The 25,168-nt window shown below is 53.2% G+C and overlaps 7 protein-coding genes across 7 annotated transcripts; 3 read left to right on the top strand and 4 right to left on the bottom strand.

Moving 5' to 3' along the window:
* Window positions 1–632: 632 nt before the first annotated feature.
* Window positions 633–2,429, bottom strand: J4E84_001226 (uncharacterized protein; the record flags this gene model as incomplete). Its single annotated transcript, XM_049383860.1, has 1 exon — window positions 633–2,429. One exon carries the CDS (start codon window positions 2,427–2,429, stop codon window positions 633–635), a length of 1,797 nt encoding a protein of 598 aa, XP_049249378.1.
* A 1,724-nt stretch (window positions 2,430–4,153) lies between these two features.
* On the bottom strand, window positions 4,154–5,822 carry J4E84_001225 (uncharacterized protein; the record flags this gene model as incomplete). Its single annotated transcript, XM_049383859.1, has 2 exons — window positions 4,154–5,123; window positions 5,173–5,822. The coding sequence occupies 2 exons, from the start codon at window positions 5,820–5,822 to the stop codon at window positions 4,154–4,156; spliced, it is 1,620 nt and encodes a 539-aa protein (XP_049249377.1).
* A 706-nt stretch (window positions 5,823–6,528) lies between these two features.
* J4E84_001224 (uncharacterized protein) lies at window positions 6,529–8,391 on the bottom strand (the record flags this gene model as incomplete). The annotated part of the gene is made up of 1 exon (XM_049383858.1): window positions 6,529–8,391. The coding sequence occupies one exon, from the start codon at window positions 8,389–8,391 to the stop codon at window positions 6,529–6,531; it is 1,863 nt and encodes a 620-aa protein (XP_049249376.1).
* A 354-nt stretch (window positions 8,392–8,745) lies between these two features.
* Window positions 8,746–9,723, top strand: J4E84_001223 (uncharacterized protein; the record flags this gene model as incomplete). Its single annotated transcript, XM_049383857.1, has 3 exons — window positions 8,746–8,929; window positions 9,036–9,268; window positions 9,316–9,723. The coding sequence occupies 3 exons, from the start codon at window positions 8,746–8,748 to the stop codon at window positions 9,721–9,723; spliced, it is 825 nt and encodes a 274-aa protein (XP_049249375.1).
* Window positions 9,724–10,602: 879 nt separating this feature from the next.
* J4E84_001222 (uncharacterized protein) lies at window positions 10,603–12,062 on the top strand (the record flags this gene model as incomplete). The annotated part of the gene is made up of 7 exons (XM_049383856.1): window positions 10,603–10,628; window positions 10,689–11,062; window positions 11,120–11,312; window positions 11,368–11,397; window positions 11,450–11,823; window positions 11,927–11,955; window positions 12,009–12,062. 7 exons carry the CDS (start codon window positions 10,603–10,605, stop codon window positions 12,060–12,062), a joined length of 1,080 nt encoding a protein of 359 aa, XP_049249374.1.
* Window positions 12,063–13,209: 1,147 nt separating this feature from the next.
* On the top strand, window positions 13,210–14,749 carry J4E84_001221 (uncharacterized protein; the record flags this gene model as incomplete). Its single annotated transcript, XM_049383855.1, has 4 exons — window positions 13,210–13,254; window positions 13,359–13,779; window positions 14,005–14,615; window positions 14,672–14,749. 4 exons carry the CDS (start codon window positions 13,210–13,212, stop codon window positions 14,747–14,749), a joined length of 1,155 nt encoding a protein of 384 aa, XP_049249373.1.
* A 6,867-nt stretch (window positions 14,750–21,616) lies between these two features.
* On the bottom strand, window positions 21,617–24,909 carry J4E84_001220 (uncharacterized protein; the record flags this gene model as incomplete). Its single annotated transcript, XM_049383854.1, has 2 exons — window positions 21,617–21,708; window positions 21,768–24,909. 2 exons carry the CDS (start codon window positions 24,907–24,909, stop codon window positions 21,617–21,619), a joined length of 3,234 nt encoding a protein of 1,077 aa, XP_049249372.1.
* Window positions 24,910–25,168: the final 259 nt, after the last annotated feature.

Genomic DNA, 25,168 nt, shown 5'->3' with positions numbered 1-25,168 from the left:
TTCGTCTCCATGAAAGGGAATGAGACCGGGTTCTGGTAACGTGAAGGTGTGTTTGGCAGAGTCGCAGACATCGGGCCTTCCACTGGCCTTTTGGAAGACAGAAAGACAGTCATCGGTTGACAATAACGTTTTTTTGGGGGAAAGGAGCAGGAACAACATGCTCTGTGGCGACCGATCTTTTGGTAGAGACTCCGCAGAAATATGGGTAGATGGAGGAGAGTGATGGCATGCTGAGCGGTATTTATACCCCAAAGACTCGTCCCAAAAGCCAGCACACGTGATGCGCGCCGTAGACCCAAGGCTCAGCCTTCAGCGCCAACACGGAAGCACCAGTCACACCAGCCACACCAAGCATGCGAACCAAGATATTGATGGTGAGAAATACCATTGCTTCTGAACTAAGTAGTATAGATACTATCTGATCTGTAAAATAATGCGCGCCATGTAAATGCTACCCAATCAAAGAACGCCGTGCAATGCTGCTAAAACCCAAGAAGATAAAACGCCGCTCAATGCAAAAAAGAAGCAGAGCTTATGCTGACCAGCAGCTATGTTTTCATATCCCATTCCATCATCCCATCATACCTCATAACCGTGACCCATAACCCATAACCCATTACCAAACCCATATCTTAACCCACACTCTTACCCCTCTTTCCCTTGCCACACTCCCTCTTACTAAGCGGCTCATCGGGAAAGACCCATCCCCTAACCCTCTTCGCCTCCCTCTTCTCGCCGAGCTGGGGCTTAGGAATCCAAGCATCCTTCTCGAGGTAGTTTTGCCTGGTGAGTGCGGCGGGGCCACCAACATCCATGCGCCAGGTACCCATGCCCTCGAAGGGGTTCTCCTTGGCGAGCATGTGGAGGTACCAGAGGGCAAGGGCGGCAGTGAGTTGAATGTCGCCAGTCTCAGGGTGAGAACCGGATGTGGAGAGGCGGATGGGGGCGGAGGTCTCAAGGTAACCGTAGATGGGGACGCCGGCTTGGGCGTTGACGGTTGTGGGATCAGGGGTGGAGAAGGAAGATGGGCCTCCGCAGCGGACGCAAAGGAGTTCGATCTCTGTCATGATGAAGCCGTAGCGGCAGCCGTGCTCGCGCATCACGCGGTGGAGGTGGGCGAGTCCTTGGAGGTAGAGGACTTGCTTGGGCGGTGACTCGCTGCGCATACCGGTGTTCCATTGGTCATAGCACTTGACGAGACCGACGACGCGGCCACGGCTGTCGCCGAAGAGAGTCTTCTCGTAGTCGGAGGGGTAGTTGGAAACGAACTCTGGCTGTGTGCGTTGGCCGGCGACGGGCTTGATGGAGCGCATGACCATGTGGGAGTTGCCCTGAGCGACCTTGAGAGCGGCGTTGACCTTGTTGGCGTAGTAGTTGGTGCAGATGTCTTGGAGCGCGGACTCGTTCTCCGGCTGCAAGTTCTGGCGGCAAGGCTGAGGAAGGTAGTTGGCTGGGACGGGAACCTCAAGAAGGGGAAGCACCGATGGAATAGACTTGATGGTAGTGATGTTGAAGTCTTCCCAGCTGCGGAGGTTGCGGATGTCCCACCAGAAGTGGTTGTTGATGCCGCGTGGTGCGCTGGTGACGCGGCGAACAAGAGAGGGGGAGGGGTTGGCAGAAGAGAGATACTCAACCAAAGACGACGTAGCCGGGACTTGCTGAAAGCTGTCGAAGCTGACGTCGGTGAAGGAGGGGTACTGCACAGCTGGAGCGGCCTCAAACTCTGGGATAGTGAAGTCTTGCGAGCAGGTGGAGGTGAAGCTGGGCATGTCCTGCACCGAGGAGTATGCTGAAGGAAGGGAGGTAACAAGGCTCAAGTTGGATTGAGGCGCACTCGAAGCAGTGACGTAGCTGGGCATGTTGCGGTAGGTGGGGAAGCCATACCGGCTGATGACCTGCTCATCAACGCTTCCAGCAGAGGCAGAGCGATCATGGCGGGCTCGGCTAGCCGATGTGGAGCGAGATTGCGATCCGATATATGAGGATCGACGAGGAAGCTCAGGCTGCTGTGCGAATGTGATGGGAGAGTTCAGGGTAGAGAGGTTGAAGTCGTATGAGGAAGCAGTTGACACAGGAGAAGTCAACTGGCTGTGAACGTTGTGCATGTTGTGGTTGAAAGGACTGGATCCACGGCGCGCCATCGAGGCTGGCCGTGAGTATGGGCTGTAGGCATAGCCGATGCTGGAAGAAGTAGACGTCGTCCTGCGATGTCTGATGGGGCCACTGGTGGGCTCGGCAACCTGATCTTGCATACGGACCTTGGGGAGGAGGATAGGTCCATATTGGCGAACAGGTGACCGTGGAGGAGTAGGGCCAGAAATGTGAGGTTCTGGTGATGAGGCCTGGGAGTAGTATGTGACGTCCGAGCCGACGCTGCCCGGGATGTAGTTGAAGGGAGCAGTCGGGGGTGTTGTTTGACGGCTGTACATGATGAAAGATGTGAAGCTACCAGACTACTTCCAATCAGCACCAATGAATCAACTCAAGAATAGAAGCAGTGACTTACGCTGTGGAGACTGAGAATAGTAACAGGAAGAGATTATCGAATAGCGATTAATAGAAGAGGCCAGCTCTAGGTGTCTAAGACAAAAGCGCAAAAGATGGAGAAAGAAAGGAAATGAGACACGATCGACTCGTCGGGCAGTGCTCTAAATGAAGTGCTTGAAGAAGCTGATGGACTGGCTGATTGCGGCGCAGACAGACTTCTTATCCTTACTGTTCCCCGCGTAGAGACACGAGAACCAACGCCCACTTCGCGCTAAAACATCTGAAACACGATCCATCGAAGGGCCAGCACCCGGGGACTTGGACCGGTAGACTACGTTCTGGCGGTCTGGCGGCAGTATCAGAGCATCCTTCTACAGCATTCGAGCCTCACAAGGCGTCTGAAACATAGCGTGGCTACTGCTTGGCTTGGGCGAGTACGTGGCTAGCGAACGACTCTGGGTCTGCTATTCTTGCAGCGTTGCATACCCGATGTAGTATGGCGGCATGGAATGCTGCGCTGTCAATGGCTGCCGCGATGAAGTGGTATACCGAAGCGGTAAGCGGGCCAGCGACGCGCCTGCACATGGGGCGGTTGGATAACCTGAAACCGGCAGCCTCGGCGCCGCATAGCAGAGTTCTAGTGTCGTAGTACACTGAGGGACTTTTCTCGATGGGCGCTGGGGCGGCAGTTTGACGTTGGCAGCGCGAAGGGACGAATCGACGGGCGTGGTGTTGTCCGCTTAGCGCCTGCCGTGTCGTCCGTGCTGGGTCCCGCGCTGCGTGGGGCAGCTGCAGCCCGTTAAGAGTCATCGATGGACGAGGGCGGCTTGATTGGACCACAACGCTCCAGCGTTTCGTTTCTGCGGAGCGATATGCGTCTTCCCGCATGCCCGCCATGCACGAACGAGTGACTCACAATGGGCGGAGAGAGTGAATTCACGACTATAACACGCTTCCTAGACCGCCCACACGTCGACGCGTTCACCGCGTTGTTGTCAAGCAAGTTTCTTCCGGGTCTCGGGCCTCGCCCACCTGCTGCGCTGGCATCCGCCATGCCATGCGACTTCGACTCTGTGCACAGCCCCCAGCGGCGTCTTGAGCATGGCCTACGAAGCAGCGCAAACTGACGTTCGGACGCTCCCGAAGACAGCGCGAGTGTCGTTCTCGTCCAATGTACCACAGACCGGGCAATCTGACTGGCCCCAACCCATCTGCCAATCCAAGCGCCCATACTATCAAACGTTGCACCCGGAAACGCTCTCGTGGAGAAATTTTCCAGCCCTACCCATCGTCTCTTGAGCCTCATGGTCTATTAAGCGCCCATATCCACCCCTAAGCGGAAGTATTAGCCTTTGGCATAATCACCAAATATAGCCCAGACGAGCCGAAACCGGCTGCAAAATGGCCGTTAATTGCCTGAAAGCGGAGCTTAACTGTCAAACGTGCCTGGGGCTAGTATTGCTTCATCGAGCGCTGACAGCGGATTGGCGCGAGGTTTGGCAGCCCTCATTTCGGTTTCATAAGCTTCGCAAGAGCCTCATCCGATGCCATGATGGTCATGCCTTGATCTAGGCGCCTACGTACATTTGCCGTCATCTTCGGCGACCGAAAGGAAACTACCCGACGTATTCTCCTTGCCCGCCTGAACTGTCATCATGCCAGGTAGTTACCGCTCGTGTAATTGCGACTCCACCGACTCGGTCCACCACTTCTTCCAGTCGACTACCTGGCGCTTCGTTCGAGCGTCTTCGGCCGCGAAAACCATGGCATGACTCCGGAACGCTTCCTCAAGGTCGCATCCGAGAAACTTCCGCTGAGCGTCTGACGCGGGCATGGCGCCAGAGTCTACAGCGTTAACCGCCATGAGGAATTGTCGCGCAAGCCCCTCGTCTCCGCCCCCGTGACCGCCGCCTGCGAGATGAGGGCTGTGAGTTTTGGTTTGCCCAGTGGAGAAGTTGTGTACTTTGATGTTGGTGCTGTCGTACTCAATCTCACCCTTCGTGCCGTAGATGCGACCCCGCCGTTCGCACTGCTTCTCTGTGAATGCGACCATGTGGAACTGCGCAGTCTTTGCGCCCCGGCCATGCAGCATAGGAGTGCCATTATAGTCCTTTCCGACTGGATCATCTTCCCAAGTCATAGCCACCATCTGGTCATCACAGACATCGTTGTCCGATTCCCAGACGCATCGCCCAAACCATGGACGTCGTTCAACTTCACCAATCGGTGTCTCATTGCTATAGTCTTCAGCCAGGTCTTTGAGAAGCTGCTTTCCAGCTGCCTCTTTACCGGAAGTCTTGTAGATGTCTTCGATTTCCGGGTTCACAATCTTGACTGGCCAGTCTGCGTTTCCGTTGTTCAGGTGCCTTTCGAGATAGATCTTCTTTGCACTGTAGTCACAATCTGTCTCGTACACGCAGGACAGACAGTTTGTGGCCGAACCTGCTGCTTTCGGCTTGCGCTCTTTACGGAAGAATGTGCGAGACCCCGTAGATGTAATATATGAGGGTAGATGAGGTGTCGCATTCTCGGCATTCGGGCCAGGTGAGCAGAGCATCCACATGAGGAAGTCAATGTCATGGCAGGACTTTGTGAGAAGCGATGGCGCAGTCTTAGACTCTTTCCGCCAATTGCCTCTGATGCCGTTAGCATAAATGTCTACCAGAATGGAGACGCATGTCGTACCTGACGTAGGAATGACTGAAATGCCACCACCCAACAGGCTCAACATGCTCAATACTTAACACATCACCAATGACATCCTTTTCCAGTACCAGATGTCTGAGCAACATGTTGTGCGGCGAGTACCGCAACACATGGCAAATACCGAAGATTGTCTCTTTCGCCTCGCCTGTACCGACCGGTGCCTTGAGTGCCCTGTACATTCTCATGCAGCTCTCCAGTCTCGTACTCATCGGCTTCTCACACGAGATATGCACGCCCATATCTGCGATACCGCAGACGACTTCTTCATGCATCTCATCAAGTACACATACGAAGACTGCATTGATGCCTTTTTCCACGTCATGGCCGGTACCTTCTTGCTCTCTTCTCTTGGTCTCGTACTCTTTCCATTCTTTCCAGCCACAGAATGCTTGGTGATTTTTGGCCTCACCTCCGTCACCCCAGATGAACTTCCGACCGAAATCGGCGCGCTTGTAGTCATTGGGCTCGCATACTGCTGTGATGATGGAGTTTGTTGAAAATTGTGCGGCTTCAGCGTAGGCTGTGCCGCGACTTCCGGCGCCGATGATGAGAACGCGGGGCGGGTTCGTGAAAGTCTGCTTTCCCACGGCCTGGAGGAAGGCGCTCTCGTCTGCTTCGAGGCTTGGCATATTGGTTTTACTGGTGGGAGCTTGGGTTCCAATGAGGAAGGAACGGTTTAAAGTAAGACTAGCGACTGGTGCAGTACACAAGCTGGTCGCTATGACTGTTGTTGCTCGAAGTCTTGATACAAATTGGGAAGCCTGACGAAAGACAGCTTGATGCTAGAATCGATCCAACTGTGGTAGTGCTTTATGTGCCTCGTAGTCTCGTTCTGTCCGTTGTGAATGGGCGCGTCTTGGACGATCTGAAAGGCCCAAGGATGAGCAAATGTGTGTTGCGATTCCCTTTCCAAGTGACCGGTCAACGCAAGTGAGGGGAGATTTAAGGTTGATCTATGAGCGTAGCATCAAGGGCGTTGCATTGCAGGCTGGGCATCCTGACCATTGGTGGTTATCGTTGGTGAAGGAGCGCCACGTGGGGTCTGACCAATGATATCATCGCTGATAAAGCCATGAGACAAAGGTAGCATTCACGACGCATGGCCAACGTGAGTGGTTTAGGGAAGTGCGCATAGATATGAGTGTAGGGACACAATGATTAAGGTTACAGCTTGCGTCAATTACATTATGTAACACGTTCTTCATTCGTGTCTCGCTTTCATAGCGAGTAATATCTAATCCAGGCTTTTCTGCTGCATCACCACTACTGGTATCAGTCCAAATTGCAGTGCCGCATGCCTGTCGTTCCTTTATACATTAGCCAACCAGACCTGGCTCAGACTTTGTTCAGCTCGTAAAACAGCAAATACACATCCTTTTGCATGTTCAAGACCTCGGATGTCTTACTCTCCTTGATCTTGTCGTCGCTTATACGCCACCACCTATTACTGGTCTTCTTTGACTTGCGCCTGAGAGGATTTGACTCTTTTATCGAGGAGGCCTTCTCCGATGCTCGCTCCTTCAGTGATCGTACACTCCTCGTACGTGACAAGGAATCGCTGCCGGTGCCTGTTTCGGTGGAAGAGGATGCCATTTGTAGTGGATCAGACTCGGACATGCGTGGTGCAGAAGTCGGTGCTGGCCCTCTTGAGGACGCAGGCATGGTCTCTTGTGAGGACAGCGATCGTGTTGAGGGAGAGTTTAGTGTGGGTGTGGATGGGACTGGTGACCCGCGGTCGATGGTGTTGGGAAGATTAAGTGCTGATATGCGCGGGCTTTGTACGGCTGAAGGCGCTACCGATGGCGCTGCTGACGGGTATGGGCTGGCCTGCCGGCTGTATGCGCCTTCGGTACCGAGTGTTGCATTCGTGGAGAACGGAAGAGGCTGGACTTGACGACGGAAGGATTCGTAGTGGCCACTATTATGGCTGCCCTTGTGTGTGACCATTCCAAGAAGACGGTAGTTCTTTCGGTGTAGTATTCCGCCCAACGGTAAAGCTTCGGGGAAGGCAACCTTGGCGAGATTCTTCGTCGAGGCAGCACCGATGGCGAACGTTGATCGCGACAGATGTATCGCAAGAACCTTGGGGAATTGCGAAATATACATGTGGCGCGCTATGCGACGCTTGGGTGCCTGGCTTGAGTCCGGAAGCTCAACGCCCTCAGGCGGGTTCTCAGGATCATCCTCCAATGCCTGTCGGATCTTCGCGATGTCTGACTGCAGCAGAGCCTGTGCATCCGAATCGGTTGCTCGCGATAGCTGGTGGTCTTTGCTCCTTAGCGCATGTTCCAGCCGACAGCGCTCGCACTTGAAGTCGTCTATGTATTCAACCTTGAGCATTCCGTCGAGACAGGCATTGAGAGAGGTGGAGGAGGCTTGCGGTACGTTGAGTGTCAGGGTGACAAAGGTCGATACGGAAGGCTTCGGCTTGAAGTGGCATGTCTGGCACTCAATCTGCGATTCGATCTTGCCTTCGAACGGGAAGCCCTCCTCATCCGCGGGTGCTTCATCGTCTTCCGGCTCTTCCTCTACACCATGGCTACTAGAACCCTCAGGGGGTGCTGCGCCGAACTGACGTTCAATATCCCTCCTTTCCGATGCGCCGTCTTCGGTTGTGATGGTCGCGCCCGCCCGTGTAGCCTGCCGCCTGGCCTTTCCGCCGGCATGGTACTCGTCGCACAGGCGCTCGGTGACGATCTGGAGGAATTCCTGCGCGTCCTGCTGTTGCCGGCTAATGCGGGTGCCGAATGCGTGCTCGAGCGATCGGATGAAGGGTTGGGGAGATATTGTTTTCTTGTATATGGGGCGCTCGTTCAGCCGGTCGAGAATCTCTTTGAGTCCATGTGTGAGGATGCCGCGCTGTAGACCCTCTAGCTTTGCGGGCCTCGCGGTCCCTGTCTCGGCGTTGAGTCTTTCAGGGTCCACATCATAAACTTCGGGACCGTCGAGCATGCGCCGATGCGTCTCTCTTATGAGATATATGCGCAAGTCTGGCAAGCCGGCGAGCGCCTGCAGCACCGAATTAATGAAGCAGTCATTCGCGGCATTGCTGAGGCCGACTACGCCCTTCTTCTTGCCGCTGGCTGCATTCGCATCGTCGTCGAGGAAATACGTCGGGCCAAAGACATAGACGAGGGTAATGGCGGCGAGGGAGGCTCCTGCGGCGTAGGTTGCAATTGTGAGGGGCTTCTCAGGCATCTTGCGGCGCTTGTCACTTCCGCTACCGCGGGATTGGATGGAGAAACTGGGGTCGTGTAGGGTGTCGCGAACGCTGTGCTCGGTCGTGCTAAGGTTGTGCGGCGAAGATGCTATGGGAATGGCGTAGGGTGTGTCCGACTGCTGCAGAAGCCATGGTCTGACTGCTGGCCAGCTTGGGATATTGCGCTGGCCGTCATCTGTCGTTTGCTTGTGAGGCGGGCGCAAAGTATGCCGAGCCTACGGCAAGTAGCACCGGCCACTCGCACCTTCCGCCCTCCGCCGCAAGGATCTCCACATCTGGTGGACGTCGTGCATTTTTCTTGAGATTAATCCAATCTCACCACGACACGCGCAATGGCTTCGCTGAGGACGTCAACGCTGCTCCCGCAGTGCACGTCATGCATCAGGAGGGTGACGCGGCAGAACCTGGACGTCTGGGGGTCCCAGCAGACTCGCAGCATCTCCAAGAAGGCGAAGGAGGCAGAGCGCAACATTATCGTGAAGCTGCTGAAGGATGTGCCAAGATTTGGTCGCGCAGGTACGATGTAGCTACTGCAGGAGTTTGACATGTGCGCTCTGGCAAGCCAGTGAAGCTGTCAAACTGACCGCAAACATCACCAGTCAATATGGCTAATACGATCAAGGCTCATATGTCCCCCTCAACCCGTCTCTCATGCGCAACCGATGGTTTCCCGCACGCGTCGCCGACTATGTACCCGCTATCCAGATGAAGCAGCTCAAAGCGCAGGATGTGGACATGGCCCGTGACTTCACATATGGCGTACGACTGAATCTAGAGGAGGTCGAGGAAGAGGAGGACGATTTCGCGAAGCAGCCAAAACACTACGTGCGGCCGATTGAGATCAACGTACTCAGCGTAGGTTTATATCGAACCGCCATTTCTACGCATACTAACAAGGACAGCCTGCACGATCCATGGAACTCCTCGACGCCTTCGTACCGCCCACGATCGACTTCTACCGCCAACGGATCGAGCAAGAGAGCCAGTCCAGAGACCGCATGGGTGCGTCTGGTGCGGCAGACATTCTGACCGCAGCCGCAATGGGCAAGAAGGCAAATGTAGACGCCATCTACGGATCCGTCTCGACTGCAGATCTGGTAGCAACCATAAGGGGAGCGCTCGCCCACAACGACGAGGCGGCTCGCGTAATACTGAACGAGGCGGACGTCAAGTTCCTCTCAGGGCATGAGGAGGGCGACACATCGCGTGTGAAGCAGCTGGGCACATTCAAGGTGGAGATACGGTTACCCGGCGTAGAGGAGCCTATGGTGAGGAACATCCGAGTCAGAGCGAAGACATCGGAATCATGAGGCTGCAGCAGCCGGCTGTTACGAGCCCCAGACCCCAACCTCGGACATCTGGAGGCCCAGGCCACACCTTCCGAGGATCCCTCCGCCTCGCTGTAAAGATATACCTGTGCCATCCATGTCACGTAGAATTCCGCATATCGGAAAAATCAGACAACGCCTCAATCACGATCACGATATCGCGCATGTGTACAATCCAGCATCATCAGAGTGACTTCATTGGTGGGACCTGGCGCATGCCTGGACGGAGCTGAGTAACATGGAAGAAGTGGCTGGCTCGGTAATTCGAGGCGTAAAGCGACAGCGTTTTGCGGCGAGACTCGGGCAACATGTCACCTGTGGACTGCGATGATGCTTCACCGAGCTAATGTGAAAAAGACAGCCCACTTTACTTCCGCGCTGCCGAGCGAAAGCGGCCCCGCCATGACTTCAGAGCGCGGCCGTGAAGCATCATCGTGTATCAGACCAGGCCCATGTCACTGCGCACTGCCATCACCCACGGTTGGGAGTGCGGTGATTCAGCGCAGCGCCATCACGGTGTGAAAAGAATTTGACAAACCAAAGGTCATGGTATCAGATATAGCGTATCGGGACTTTTGTGGGGTGATGTTTGCTTTTACTCGAGCGCGGGTAGGTCGACTTTGGGTGAGGGAAGCTGGCGCGACGCTGCGCGCTGCGTCACTGCTGCGGTCATTACAGTAGCGGGGTGGTTTTTGTGGTCCGGTAACCCCACTACCATGTTTGAACTTTAACTAGATAGCTCTCAACACTGCGCAAACTTCTCTCTCCATACCACACCTTTCTACAATTTCAGACACTGAATTGTATTCTCCATTATACACTCAAACACATACCCAATACATACCCGATACAACAATCAACATGGCTTCCAAGGTTCTCAACGGCAAGTAAGTTACATCGACCCCGCTCGCATGATCGCGAGCTGAGGCTAACATTCCCCCCTCTAGGACCGGTGTCATCTACGGTGAGGATGTCTACAACCTCTTCAAGCACGCCCAGGCCGAGGGCTACGCTATCCCTGCCATCAACGTCACCTCCTCCTCGACCGTTGTCGCTTCTCTCGAGGCCGCCCGCGACTCCAAGTCCCCCATCATCCTGCAGATGAGCCAGGGTGGTGCCGCATACTTCGCCGGAAAGGGCGTCGACAACAAGGACCAGAGCGCTTCCATCCAGGGAGCCATCGCTGGTGCCCACTACATCCGCGCCATTGCGCCCGCATACGGCATCCCAGTCGTTCTTCACACCGACCACTGCGCCAAGAAGCTTCTGCCATGGTTGGACGGCATGCTCGATGAGGATGAGAAGTTCTTCAAGGCCAACGGTAAGTTTTGACTGTACGAAGTGCATCGAGACAACTACTAACTTGGCATCTCTGCAGGCGTCCCCCTCTTCAGCTCCCACATGATCGATCTCTCGGAGGAGAGCAAGGAGGAGAACATCGCGACCACCAAGAAGTACTTGGAACGTGCTGCTCCCATGAAGCAATTCCTCGAGATGGAAATCGGCATCACTGGTGGTGAGGAGGACGGTGTAAACAACGAGGACGTCGACAACAACAGCTTGTACACCCAGTATGTCACTTTCCTCTACAAATCCCACTACAGAGCTGTATTAACTCTTTTCTAGGCCAGAGGACATCTACGACATCTATAAGACGTAAGTTTTGACTTTTCAAAGTCCACGTGAGACATACTGACTTCGTACGCAGTCTGTCGGAAGTCTCTAAGTACTTTTCCATTGCTGCTGGCTTCGGAAACGTACACGGTGTCTACAAGCCTGGAAACGTCAAGCTCCGCCCTGAGCTCCTCCAGAAGCACCAGCAGTTCGTCAAGGAGAAGACCAACGCCAAGGACGATAAGCCCGTCTTCCTCGTTTTCCACGGTGGCAGTGGCAGCTCCGTCGATGACTTCCGTCAGGCTATCTCATACGGTGTCGTCAAGGTCAACCTCGACACAGATATGCAATGGGCTTACCTCTCCGGTGTCCGCGACTACGTCCTCAACAAGAAGGACTACCTTATGACCCAGGTGGGTAACCCAGATGGCGAGGACAAGCCCAACAAAGTAAGCAGCCACCCCCTTTGTTCTAAGGTCTACAGCTAACGTCCGAATCGAAATTTTATGATCCACGAGGCCGGTTACCCCCCTATGTGTTCAGCGAGAAAGGCATGCTAACTTCCGAACAGTGTGGGTCAGGGCTGGAGAAGCCACGATGGTAGGCTTTGCTATTCGACGTGCATGTGAGACATATACTAACTACCTTCTCAGTCTCAACGCCTTCGAACGGCTCTTGACGATTTTTACACCGCCGGCAAGGCCTAAACGGCCTCCCAACAGCCAGGAGTGGAGATATCTTTGGTCGATGGGGAACGGCGTTGGTGGATGTGCAAGAGGTCTCGAGACGGAAGTGACATGGACGCGGTCTAGAGGTGGTGCGATCATGGAGTTGAGGACAGAAAAGTCGCATGTCTGGACATAGAAGTTTATGAACGTTACGAAAGCCTCCTCGAGAGAATAAGATTTCAATATCCCCATACTTGGCCTCTTTGGTGCAATTTTCTCCCCTTTCATGTTCCGCCTCGAGATGGTCTATTAGCGAAGAGCGCAAGTACACAGTGGACATGTTCAATATGGCATGCTGAAGTACACAATGCCGAGAGTTGAGAGTAGCTGATGTGGGACGCCCGAAATCCTCACCCTGGTCGCTAGTCATGAGGCTGCAAGGTGGCTCTGGTCGTGTTCTGTAGTATGAATGAATGAATGAACACACTTTGTCAATTAGTGTACCTCAAGTGCTCGAATACACAGCGTCTCACCGCTTGCGCATATTAGTGTAGTTGGTAGGTTGGCATGACTGACTTGACAATAACACTAGAGAAAGACATGTTATCTCTAGACATTATCATTCAACTGTATGTGCAAAGATTTGCATGTCCGTATTCGTTTCGATGCATTCATCTATGGCACACCCTCACGTCAACCTAGGAAAAAAACTAAACAGGTCTGCAGCATACATAAGCATAAAAACCTGCAAAGTAGGTGCCCTAATGTTGATGCAGGCTCCAGACCTGTTCAGGTTTTTTCCCTTGTATGAGGTGCCCTCGTAGCCATGCAGCCCACCGCAACGTGCCGGATGTCATGCTCGACGCGTGGGAACCCCAATACGGCTTAGTTCAGCCCTACCGGCAGCGCGTCCTTGAAATTCCGAGCATGACATCACATCGTCGAGCCTATGTCGCAATGCGCTTTCCCAAACTACGCGCAAACGATGCACATCATGGCAAACCCAGAAGCAGGTTGCGTGGCAGCTACTGCCCGCGTCGAGTACTTATGTCGGCACCCCTCATGGCTTCTTGTTCACGATTACTCTCAACACACACCTTGATACACCAACCTATACGCGTCTCTCCACAACTACACAAGCTTCTCAACTGCTATCCATAATACACCTAATATCCACATATCCAACATGACTCTCGGCGACTCTATTCGCAAGGGTGTGGGCATGGTTCACGTAAGTTGGCTCTATTACTGCGATGCATGCGCCTAGCTCAACATCCCCGGTTTATACCAATCTCTCGAGTTACCTCACTTCGAACTCATGCTAACAATATCTAGGGAACTGGCGAGGCCATCCGAGGCAATGCCATGTCCATGGTCGACGAAGCAAGCGGCGACAAGGCGAGCGCAACCAAGAACCAGGAAATTGCCAACAAGGGAGTCGACGAGTGGGATCGAGGCTACCGAGGCCACCCTGCCGACGCCGGTGTTACTCCTGCTGACGCCGATGCCCACCGCGAACGCATGAACACGACCGGCACCACGGCCACAAACTACGGCTCGCACAACTCCAACATTGGCAACAAGGTCGACCCCAGATACGACTCTGACCTCGACCACAGAGGTACCGCGACCGACTCTACAAATTCTGGACCGCATTCCACAAACGTTGGCAACAAGATGGACCCGCGCTTCGACTCGGACGTAGACCATCGCGCTGATCCTACATCGAACGTTGGCGGTACGGGCTACGGAACACGTAGATAGACGATACACTGAGCACTTCAACATCAATATACCCTTTTCCTCGTACCTACCGATCTTCTTCCGCTTGTTCTCGCTGACGTCACAGCTCATGTTCGTTCATTACTTCATACAGCGCAGAAAGACGGCACAGGTGAGATTGAGTATTCCAAATAACTACATACACTATCCGAACTCCTGTTCTCAGCACCTTGCCCAAATTGATGCTGATGCTGTACAGCCGAGAAAGACTTTGCCGAATGGCAGCCATCGCAAGGCTTCGACGACGCATGGCACCCGCCGCACGAATCCCAGCATGACCCAAACCCTCCGCATGAACACCGCGGTTCCATCGGCGGCTCATCCGGATTAGAGGCTGCGAACAAGCTCGATCCTGTTTTTACGGTCGGATCGGACGAAGAGTCAATGAAGTACACGGATCATCCCAACATACACCGTCTCCGCGGCTCGATAAGCGGCGCTTCAGGTCTCGAGGCTGCCCAGAAGCTTGACCCACCTGAGCAGGCGACAACGTATATGCCAGACGAAGTATCGGCTCGTGGCCCCGGCTACAGCCAACCCGAGCCTTCCTACCACCAGCCGAAACCCACACACCAAAGCAGCGTCTTGAACATGCTTGATGAAGACGTCGAACCAGAACAATACCCGGCTCCGAATCGTGCTACCACAGAGCCTGCACCGCAGTACGATGACGGCTCTGAGAACTCGGCAGAGTCGGGAAGGTACTCGCCCGACTCAGACGACGAACTTCATCGCATATCTCGCCGCCGAAGCCGTAAGTTCACTCTCCGCAGGCTGTCGCACATATTTGTTGAAGGTGGCTCGCCACATGTTTTTCGCAAAGGTGCCCAGCAAACGGCAGCCTCGGCGTGCGCTTATGCTAATAGACTGTGATTTTCAGACGCAAGAGTGGATCCACCCAGTACTACGAGGGGCGAGCCGCGATCGACGACGAACCCTCATAAGAGTGATCTTATGAATAGGTTGGACCCTAGAATTGATCGCGCTGCGGTGAAGAGGTCGAAGAAGAGTGATTGTCTTTGAGAGAGCGCGGCTGCTGAGTACTAGTGGGGCTGCGACGGATGTAGGATGTCTTGCTAAGACGTTATGCTGTAGAGGCATGAATGGCATAGTGCATTTCTACTTTACTACTCTTTTCTTGTTTCGACTGGACAAACAGGAGACACCCTCAGCAGACCCAGTGATGTACACCAGAGCTAAGCGGGACTTTTCATGATGATGATGATGATCAGCATCCTCACCTCGGAACCAACCCCCCATAGATCTACAAGTTGGCAAGACTGCCACGTGTTGTTTTTCGACACCTTTCAGCTACACTCGCCTCACCCGTGGCTATGTATTATTTCAAAGCTTTATCTCCAGCTCGACCAAACACACATGTATTCATCAACGCTGTCCATCACTCCAGCACACAAATAGTCATTCAAATCGTTGTGTCCACTCTTTACAGTATGCCAAAATTGTTTAGCACGACAAGATCATCGTGTCGTTGCCTGGTTCTTTTGTTGCTTTTCGGGATTCGATCCGACAACAGTCATGTCGCTTGTATCGGGCATATTTTATACGAGCGAAAACAAGATCCAGGAACACATAACCCTGCATACTCTGTTTTTCGCAGGCACGCATGGTTTCTGATCCGATGGATTTGAGTGAATATGGAGTTTTTTTGATGTTTTGTTTGATCGAGCAATGGAAAGACAGGAGAGGAGGAAGCAAAAACATCAAACAGCTTCACGTTGACTTCGGTACAAAATACGCTCGTACAACCGTTTGTGAAGTCCTTTGATGGTTCTCAATCATAGAGTATGAATATTGACTCTTAGTGTTTAGACATTCGCGGAGACGAGAGACCAGATCATAATGTTGTAAGGCTCTTGCTTTCAGTCGAAGTCGAACAACATATGTCTTCCGTAAGTTTCTTTTCAGTTCTGGACTGCATGATGATGTCCAATGTGAGATTATGTAATCCACATTTGCTTCTGGAGGAAAGAGCGGGAAGACAGGCATTGGTTCGACATATCGATGTTTGTGGTTGCGCAGTCCAGAGACAGCAGGAACATTTTGATTTATCGAAAAACATTTTGGTACAAAAGCGCCACATGGTATTGTCAAGTGTAGTCTTGGTAAAACACCGACGAGGTGTATGTCGATGAAGGAAAGAGGGAGGAAGTCGAAGTGGTAAATTTATACACGGGAGACGCGACAGTCATTCCTTTCTTCCATGCAGAGTTTCGTTATTTTTGAGGAAGCAGGACGAAGGACAACGCAGACATTTCTGTCAACGCGTCGGGATTTTAGTAGCCGCAGGTCGTGATATCGAAGTCATGGAGGGGTTGCCCGGGTCTCTTTGGTCCACCAACATGAGAAAAGTCTGCAGGTGTTCTGGACTTTGAGTCTTTTTGGAAGAGTGGAGGAGAGGAGCATAAAAGTCGGAAATGAACCTCTTTGGTTTTGTGTTGAGCGAGCGGAGAAGAGAGCCACATCGGTCTTTGGAATTGCGACTTTTGGAACAGTAGACATGCCTTCGCATCTTCATCTTTTTCGGGGAAATGAAGGAAAGTTTTGGTAGTGATGGAAGAGTGAACGGGTGGTAGAACGCAAGCCTTTTATGCCCACTTCCCTAGTGCTAAACTTCTACACGTGCCGATGGCGGTGAGCGCGCCCAAAATGAGAGGCTACGACGTCGTGCTTTGTTCCCATGGTTGATGCGAATGTGAATCATCTCGTTCATTGTGTCTGTCAAAGTAGCTAATAGTGAGACATGTATCGACTAGAATGTATTTCGTAGTCCCCAAAAGCCTCCACTCAGCACTATCACACCGACTTTGTTGGCAGCAGCGCTAGACACGGCCGCGGTTGCAGAGGCAGTGTCAGATATATTGTCAGATCCAGTATCAGTGGCAGTGGCAGACGTGGTAGCGGAAACAGCTTCTTGGTTTTCCTCAGCCTTGAAGATGCTGAGAAACCCACTTCCGCCACAAAACGTCTCCCCATCGCCAGTGCATTTCAAACTGCAGCTCGCTTGATCACTCGCCCAATTGCCGCCAACATAGCTACCGCACCAACATTGGTTGCCGTGCTGTACACCAGCGAAACCAAAACCCCCACGATAGCAGCTGTTTTTACACTCTGGAATGGTGAGGGAGGAGTCGCCATCTGGGCTCATGTTCTGTTCGAGAATCGGCATGGCGAAGTCCTCTTCGTAGCAGCCGAGTGGCGTCCAGACGGTCGGGGACGGAGCGAGGGTAATGGTACTGGTCGTACTAGGAGGTATCGGCGAGGACGAAGTCGTCGTTGGATTCGTAGCGTTCAGCTTTGTCTCGGTAACGATGCAATATGATACCGATGGATGCCATGGTTCGCAGTCAAGGTTTAGGGAAGGATTCCAGGCTGCGAATTCTCCTGGGGTGATGCCAAAGAATTTGCGAACGTTTTCGCAGGTATCGCCTTCGCCATTGTTGTACCATTCGACGCAGTCTTCTACTGTATTGGGGTCGTATTGATACAGGGGCGAGCCTGTGGAGATGACTTGGCGGGCTAGCAGAGCGATGAATAAGAGAAAGAGTGACTTCATGGTGAGATTCTGGTGGGATAGAACGAGTGTGGTGCGAATTTTGGAATGAAGTCACGCAGGAAATGATTAGCGGTCACAAGGGAGCAACGGTAACGGCTGCAATTAGTGCTAGTGCAATGCTTAATTCACGACATCCAACATCTGGTAGACGTAACGGGAAGGTCGATAAAGTCCGGAACAGTCAGGGTGCGGCACGGTCAGACCCTGGCATGGCGCATGCCTCCCTTACTGTGTACGTGCGAGAACTACGCTGCATATAGTTAGCAACTTCATATCCGCTTGGCATGTACAGCATAAAAGGCGATGTGCTGGCACTTACATTGTGGCCAAGTAGAATGCGAGACCTTCATCTCGGTTCTGGTGACGCATTGAGTTCACAGTTCTTTCATTGTAGTACTTCTCAGAGACTAGTCGGGAGGGCTCGTTGGCGAGGTCGCCGACAACGAGTTATCGCAATATCATGATGCGTTGGGCCCATAAGGTCCATAGGGTCCATAGAGAGCATAAATCTCCTTTTCCCCATCAGGGCCTCGAAAAACTCGTTCAGGATTCCTTGGATCGACATAGTATACGTTTTCTTTACCGCAAGGCCAATAGTGTTTTTCTGTAGCTCCAACACAGTGGATGAGTCCATAATCAGGCACGATCCAGATTGCCTTCACATTCACAAAGTTTCGGAAGCCTCTACTATGATAGCGAAACGACTCCATGTCGATAGAGAACTTCAGGTAGCGAATGGACTTTGCGACTTCTTCGTATAAATCGAAACGAATTTCTCCGACATCGATAGTGTCGATGTCGAGGTCAGCCCATACATACCTACATGCCGCATCGCCACTTAGCATGCATTGTCTTGTCTTATTCTATGTCAATACTTACTGCGCTCCGTAGCCAGGCAGAGCTAGCTCAGAGAAACACTTCTTATACAGTCCATAGTTTCGTGCTTCTCGGCATGCTTGGAGAACGGGAGGTACCGGCGTGGTAGTTGAAAAACCAAAGCTATTATCCTGAGTTGGGTCATAACAACGAACTTTGACCTCCACTATGCGGGGTTCAACTGTCATCTCCCATATCTGCATCCGCAGCTCGTAGGGCAGACGAGGGAAGGGGTGGAAGGTTGCCATGTGGCTACGAAGATTTGCGGTTGGCGATTTTAAATGGTACCCAGATACCGAGATGTAGGTCGGTCTTGATGTGAGAAAGGGCGGAAGGGCGCTTAAATGTTGCTGCGCAAGTGTGGCGCTTTCAACCCTGCCCTTGCCGAAACAAGCGAAGGCTCTCCGCTAATGGGACAACAACAGAACGCGGCCTCACCACTTTCGCCCAACAACCTTTACAACCCAAACTATCCAGTATGAATCAATGGTTCAGCCAAAAAGCCAGCGCCGGTGACAATGCCTTCCAAGAATGCACCAAAATCCTCTCATATTACCTCTCCAGTACCACAGACACCCCGCCCTCGTTAATCGCGTCAGCAATGTTGGAGTCCGTCTCTACATCACGCAAACCCAAAGATACCGGTTTCGAAGTCACAAATCTACTCCTGGACACAGTCGCCCAATTCATCTCCTCACACTCCCGCATAATCGCCCTCCTCCCCGCCATCCGCGCCATACCCCCCACGCCAAACCCAGTCTACTACCACTTCGAATCCATGCACCGGGAAAACTATGACGGCATATCTGGACTACGATATATGTGCAAACCACCGGAAGATCGGGAGAATGAGGAGGCGCCCACTACGCCAGGTGGTAGATGGGTGAATTACAACTTTTTCACCGTCAGACTAGCCACCTCTGGATACGACAACGGATACTTCATGTTCGGCTTCTTTCACCTACGTGACACGCTCGAGAAGGAAAGAGAATCAAGAGAAGACGAGGTCGAAAAACACATTCGCCCTTTTTCCCTCGATCGTTCCGCGATCGGTGCCGACGACGTGCTAAACTACGACCTAATAGCCGCAGCTGATTGGGTCGTCACAGGCGCATCTCACATGTACCGCTTAGGCAACTCGGTCTTTGGAGAAGGGTTGGAGAGAGGTATCGCGGTGAAGACGGACTTTTGGAATGGAGAGCCGGGGTTTTCGGAGGGAAGGTGGAGGCTGTGGCAGAGTAGGTTTGAACATTTTGCGGAGGAGCCGTGTGTGAAGGAGGGGGTGAGGGTGCTGTGTAAAGCGGCGGTTGTGGCGATTGGGAAGGTCTTGTTGACAAAGGTGGACTGATGGGTTTGAGGGAGATGTAAATGAAGTAAGACGATGGGTTTTGCCAGGTAGAATTTGTGTGTACGGGATGGTTTTGTACGATACAGTGTGGGTGTCAGTCGTGGCGGAAGGCGCAACTTTGACTGCGACATGCCATGTTGACCTCGGATCTTCTAATGTGAAATGCGAAAGGCTTAAGCTTCGACAGTGAATGTGTATAAGCCAAAGTTGAGAAAGAAAACTCATGCTGAGTTTCTTTGCTTTTTCTAGAACGTCTCGCCACACAGCAGTCATAGCAGAGAACTCTTCCAGTTTTAGTCTTTCCATAACAGAAGACCTGGTACCTTTTGGTAAACCACAGGAAGAAGTGAGTGATAAAGAAGAAGAAGGAGTGCACAACATCGCGACCTTTATACACGCCCTCGCCGCCGACTAGCCTCTTTCCAACGACCAAACTTGAGGCATGGGTGACAAGAAGCGCAAGCAGCACTTTTATTGCGCACATAGCGATAATGTTTCGCCAACATGTAGACACTCAGGTTGTGTTTTGGTATATCCACAGAAATCGTAAACTGCATAAAGCAGTCTCAGCACCCATCATATTCTTCTGCTACTGTTTCCGGACATGCATGGTCCATGAAGACGTTTCTGTTCATGCAATGGATGAGACCGTACTTTTGCCGGAGACATGGGAACAAAGACGGGTTGTTTTAGTTCGCAGAAGCTCATGTAGTCTGCCAAGACGTTTTTCGAAACCACAGGATCATAAAACAGACAGGTGTGGTATTTTTTAGGAAAGGAAGACGGACAGACATAAATTTCCGCATCTTTCTTTCGATACTGGAAGCACATGCCATATACTTGTATGACCTTTGAGCTCCCAGGAGAGACGAGAGAACGCCATGTGCAATCGTCTTCTGTTTTTTGGCAAGGAAGGAGAGGCGGAAATCATCGTCCATGTTCAGATAATTTTTGGTTCCCGCTTCTCAGAGATGTGCGAGGAGAAGAAAGGAAGACCCGCCATGAACGATTCGGGGTGGTATTTCGGCCAGCCGAACACATAGTCGATCAGTCTTTCTTTTTGGAAAACCCCAGGAGGAGTTGGAGAACACCATGTTGGACGTGTGTTCGATTTTCTTTTTGGGCGGGAGGAGAAGACAGCAACCATGAGTCGCCGGCCTTCAGATTTTGATCGCCGACCTTGGGAATGTTGTGGAGTAGAGAGACCGCAAAACCATACGAAAGTAGGCAGGTACGTTCTGGCAGACGGAGCACACATGGGGGTTGTTTTGTTTTCATTTTTGAAGTATCGCAAGAAGGCAGGCGAAGACACCATTCAAGTAACGGGAGTATGTTTTGAGAAGGAGGGAGGCGAGAGAGACATTACGGAAGCTGTCTAGAGTTTTTGGTGTGGGTGTTTTGGAAAGAGGAGGAAGAGACAGAGCACCCATATAGAATGCGATGTGGTTCTTTTTGGTCACCCCATCGTCTGGCGCTAGTAGTGTTTTGAAAAAACACAGAAGAATGTAATATGAGGAAGGAGAGAAAGAGACAGCATCGGGGAGGCTTTTATATGCGCACAGCCAAGCTAGTCGCGGTCATGCACGTGAGTCGCTAAATCCGCGCACCGTCCGCAATGCTTGCCGCGGAGGTCTTCGAAACTGTTTGCAACCATCCTCACGACGTCACACAAGCCACATCAACCACAAAGACTCAGTAAACACGACGTTTTGCGTCATGAAATATCATCTCATTCCCGAGCTATCATAGCACCACCTATACCCAGCAAAAAGAAAACGCCACATATGCATTCGTAAAGCCCCCAAAAATAAATCCATCGACCAGCAAGTGTTGAAGCCATGCCATGGTGATGTAAATGTAAAGACGCCAGAACACCCACGCTGGGGGTGCTTGTTGAAGAAAGAGGCCTATCCGATAGAGCCCCACACCTTTGATGCAAAGAGGTAAAAAGAAAAGCCCGAGAAGAAGATCCCGGGAGCCGTTGTTTGTCGTGAGTCAGGAGCTGGTGAGCGCTTAGGTCGGGGTAGGCGCAGCAGCACCAGTGATATCGCTATCCTCGCCCTCGACAGGCGCGCAAGTGCAGAAGAGGTTTGTGTCGCCGTATGCTATTGCACTGTTAGTCTGCATCCTCAAAAATCGCCAGAAGAAAGGGTAATCGACTTACCATCATCCAACCTCGCAACACTAGGCCAGAACTTCTTCGCCTTGAGATAACTCAACGGATACGCCGCCTTCTCCCTCGAATAACTCCTCTGCCACTCGCCAGTGATCAGATCCTGCTGTGTATGCGGACTCATCTTAAGCACATTACCCTCCTTGGGTTGTTGGCCCTCTTCAACCTCCTTGATCTCCTTGCGAATGCTAATGAGCGCGTCGCAGAAACGGTCTAGCTCGGCTTTGCTCTCCGACTCCGTGGGCTCGATCATAAGGGTGTTGGCAACAGGCCAGCTCATAGTGGGAGCGTGGAAACCGTAGTCTTGGAGGCGCTTGGCGATATCGATGGCTTCAATACCAGCGGTTTCCTTGAAGCCGCGGACGTCGAGGATGAATTCGTGGGCGCAGCGGCCTTCGTCGTTGGTGTAGAGGATCGGGTAGTGTGGCTTCAGGCGGGAGAGGATGTAGTTTGCGTTCAGGAGGGTAATCTTAGTGGCTTGGGTGAGACCGACGGCGCCCATCATCTTGATGTAGGCCCAGCTGATGGGAAGAATGCTGGCGCTTCCCCAGGGCGCGCCGCTGACGGGGTGAATGGCTTGGGCGCCACCAGTTTCGCCGCGGAGATGGCCGGGGAGGAAGGGTGAGAGGTGCTCTTTTACTCCGATGGGGCCTACACCGGGGCCACCGCCGCCGTGGGGGATACAGAAGGTCTTGTGGAGATTGAGATGGCAGACGTCTGCGCCGATCTCGCCGGGTGAGCAGAGACCGATTTGGGCGTTCATGTTGGCACCGTCCATGTAGACCTGGCCGCCGTGCTGGTGGATCAGGTCGCAAGCCTCCTTGACGCTGGGCTCGAAGACACCAAATGTGCTGGGGTAGGTGACCATGAAGGCACCGAGCTCTTCGCTGTGCTTCTCGCACTTGGCCTTCAAGTCCGCCATGTCCAGGTTACCGGTCGCCTGGTCGCACTTGATGGGTACAACACGCATGCCGCACATGGCAGCACTAGCAGGGTTGGTTCCGTGAGCCGAGACGGGAATCAAGCAGATGTCGCGCTTCTTGCCAGGCTGCTGCTCGAGGTACTTGCGAATGACGCGAAGACCAGTGAACTCACCCTGAGCACCAGAGTTGGGTTGTAGCGAAACCGAGTGGAAACCAGTGATGTCGGCCAAGTCGTCTTCCAGCTGCTTGATCATGTCGGAGTATCCGGTGGCACGGTCAAGAGGCAAGAAGGGATGCAAGTTGGAAACGGTGTCGAACGATACAGGTGCCATCTCTGCGGTGGAGTTGAGCTTCATCGTGCAGGATCCAAGAGGAATCATCGAGTGAACTAGAGACAGATCCTTCGAAGACAGATGGTTAATATAACGAAGAAGTTCTGTCTCGGAGTGGTGCGAGTTGAAGACTGGGTGGGTCATGAACTCGCTGGTCCTCTTGAACGGCTCAGGGACCTCAATGTCGACAGATTCGGCAAAAGACCAGTTGTTGCGAGTTCCGTTGAACACATTCAATACTTTGTTGATCGTGTTTGCACCGGTGGTCTCATCAACGGAAATGCCGACGTGATGGGCGTCGATCCTTCGTACGAATATCTCGTTCTTCGCGAGTGCGGAGATGATGGCGTCGGTCTTGTCGCCTGTCTCGACAACGACTGTGTCGAACAAGACAGGTGCGTTGTCCATCTTTCCGCGCTGGCCAGTCTTGTAGCCATTGGCGATGAGCGCTTGTTGGATCGTGCGAGCCTTTGCAACGACCTGCTTGGCGATGGCAGTCAAGCCATTGGGTCCATGGTACACAGCGTACATAGCGCTCATGTTTGCCAACAGAGCCTGTGCCGTACAAATGTTGCTGGTAGCCTTCTCACGGCGAATGTGTTGCTCTCGGGTCTGCAGCGCGAGTCGTGCCGCAGGGTTTCCCAACCTATCCTTTGACAGACCGATCAGACGACCAGGGATCTTGCGCTTGTACTTCTCGTCGCAGGCGAAGAAGGCCGCATGTGGTCCACCGTAGCCCAGAGGGACACCGAATCGTTGTGCGTTTCCGAAAGCGATGTCGGCACCGAACTCTCCCGGGGGAGTAAGCAGTGTGAGGGCGAGGAGGTCGGTCGCAACGCTGAAAAGAGCACCAGTCTTGTGCACCTTGTCAGCGAGACCGCGGAAGTCGTTGACAGCTCCGTCAGTGTCTGGGTACTGAGCGAGCACACCGACAAGATCCTGGCCCAGCTCCTCCACCCTCTTGCTGTTGTCCTTAAGCACGTCCGCAACTTCAATCTTGATACCGAAGCCCTCGGCGCGCGAGTACAGAACAGCGAGAGTCTGGGGATGGCACCTCTCTGAGACGAGGAAAGTCTTGTTCTTGCTCTTCTGCTTGGACAGAGGCATCATGCCCATGGACATGGTCATGGCCTCGGCCGCCGCAGTAGGCTCATCTAGCACCGACGCATTTGCAATGCTCAGGCCAGTCAGATCCGAGACCATAGTCTGGAAGTTCAGCAGCGACTCCAGACGTCCCTGGCTGATCTCTGGCTGGTATGGGGTATAGCTAGTGTACCAAGCGGGGTTCTCGAGGACGTTCCTCTTGATGACCTCCGGGACTTTGGTGCCATAGTATCCCTGTCCGATCAGACTCTTGCCCGGCTTGTTCTGGCTCATGATCTGCTTCGCGGTGTTGAGGAAGACAGACTCTGGCACGCCATGGGCCTGCCACTCCTCCACGCTCAGGCCCTCGGACATGCTGCCAATCTTCAACTCGCGCGCCGACAGAATATCGGCGGGTATAACCTGGCGGACGAACTCGTCTAGGCTGCCCACGGGCGGATCCAGGGCCTTGAGCATGGCTTCCGCACTCTCGGCAGACGGCCCAATGTGACGGCGGGGAAACGTGTCGAGCGCATCGAAGGGTCTCGCCGAGTCGGTCTGCTGGGGCGGGGTGTCGAATACATCGTCTGCGGCTTCGACGGCTGCGGCTGCGGCCGCCTGTTGCGCATTTGGCGTCTGCTGCTGGAACCCGCGCTTTTGGAGAGTTTGCAGGGTTTGGTATGCGATGGCGCGCGACGACGTGCCCGCGAGCTGGGGACGCGGTAGCTGGGCGACACACGACGATCGTGTGAGCCGGCTAGCAGTGCTAGCTGCCCTAATACACGCTGCGCGCATGTTGGCTGTGTGGTTGCAGTGATGCTACGGGGAGTCTCCCCAGGAAGCAAGTATTTTTTAACAGAAAGATTAGTGTGCTGTTGAGCGAGTCCTGTGCGAGCAATTGGCCCGATTGCTCAAAAGTCTGGGAGGCTCGCCACTGCAGTGGTGGTGACGTTGGCGGGGGAAACGCGTTCAACACCCACAACCCAGGGAAATGCAAAGTGAGGATTTACAAGGGAAGGAAGAACTTGGATCGCGAAACCTCAAGATGCTCAAA

This window comes from Alternaria hordeiaustralica, assembly GCF_023758085.1.
Source record: "Alternaria hordeiaustralica strain BMP 2776 chromosome Unknown scaffold_1, whole genome shotgun sequence".
NCBI lineage: Eukaryota > Fungi > Ascomycota > Dothideomycetes > Pleosporales > Pleosporaceae > Alternaria > Alternaria hordeiaustralica.
Note: the sequence above shows the minus strand (reverse complement) of the source record. Positions and strands in the feature narration are given on the sequence as shown.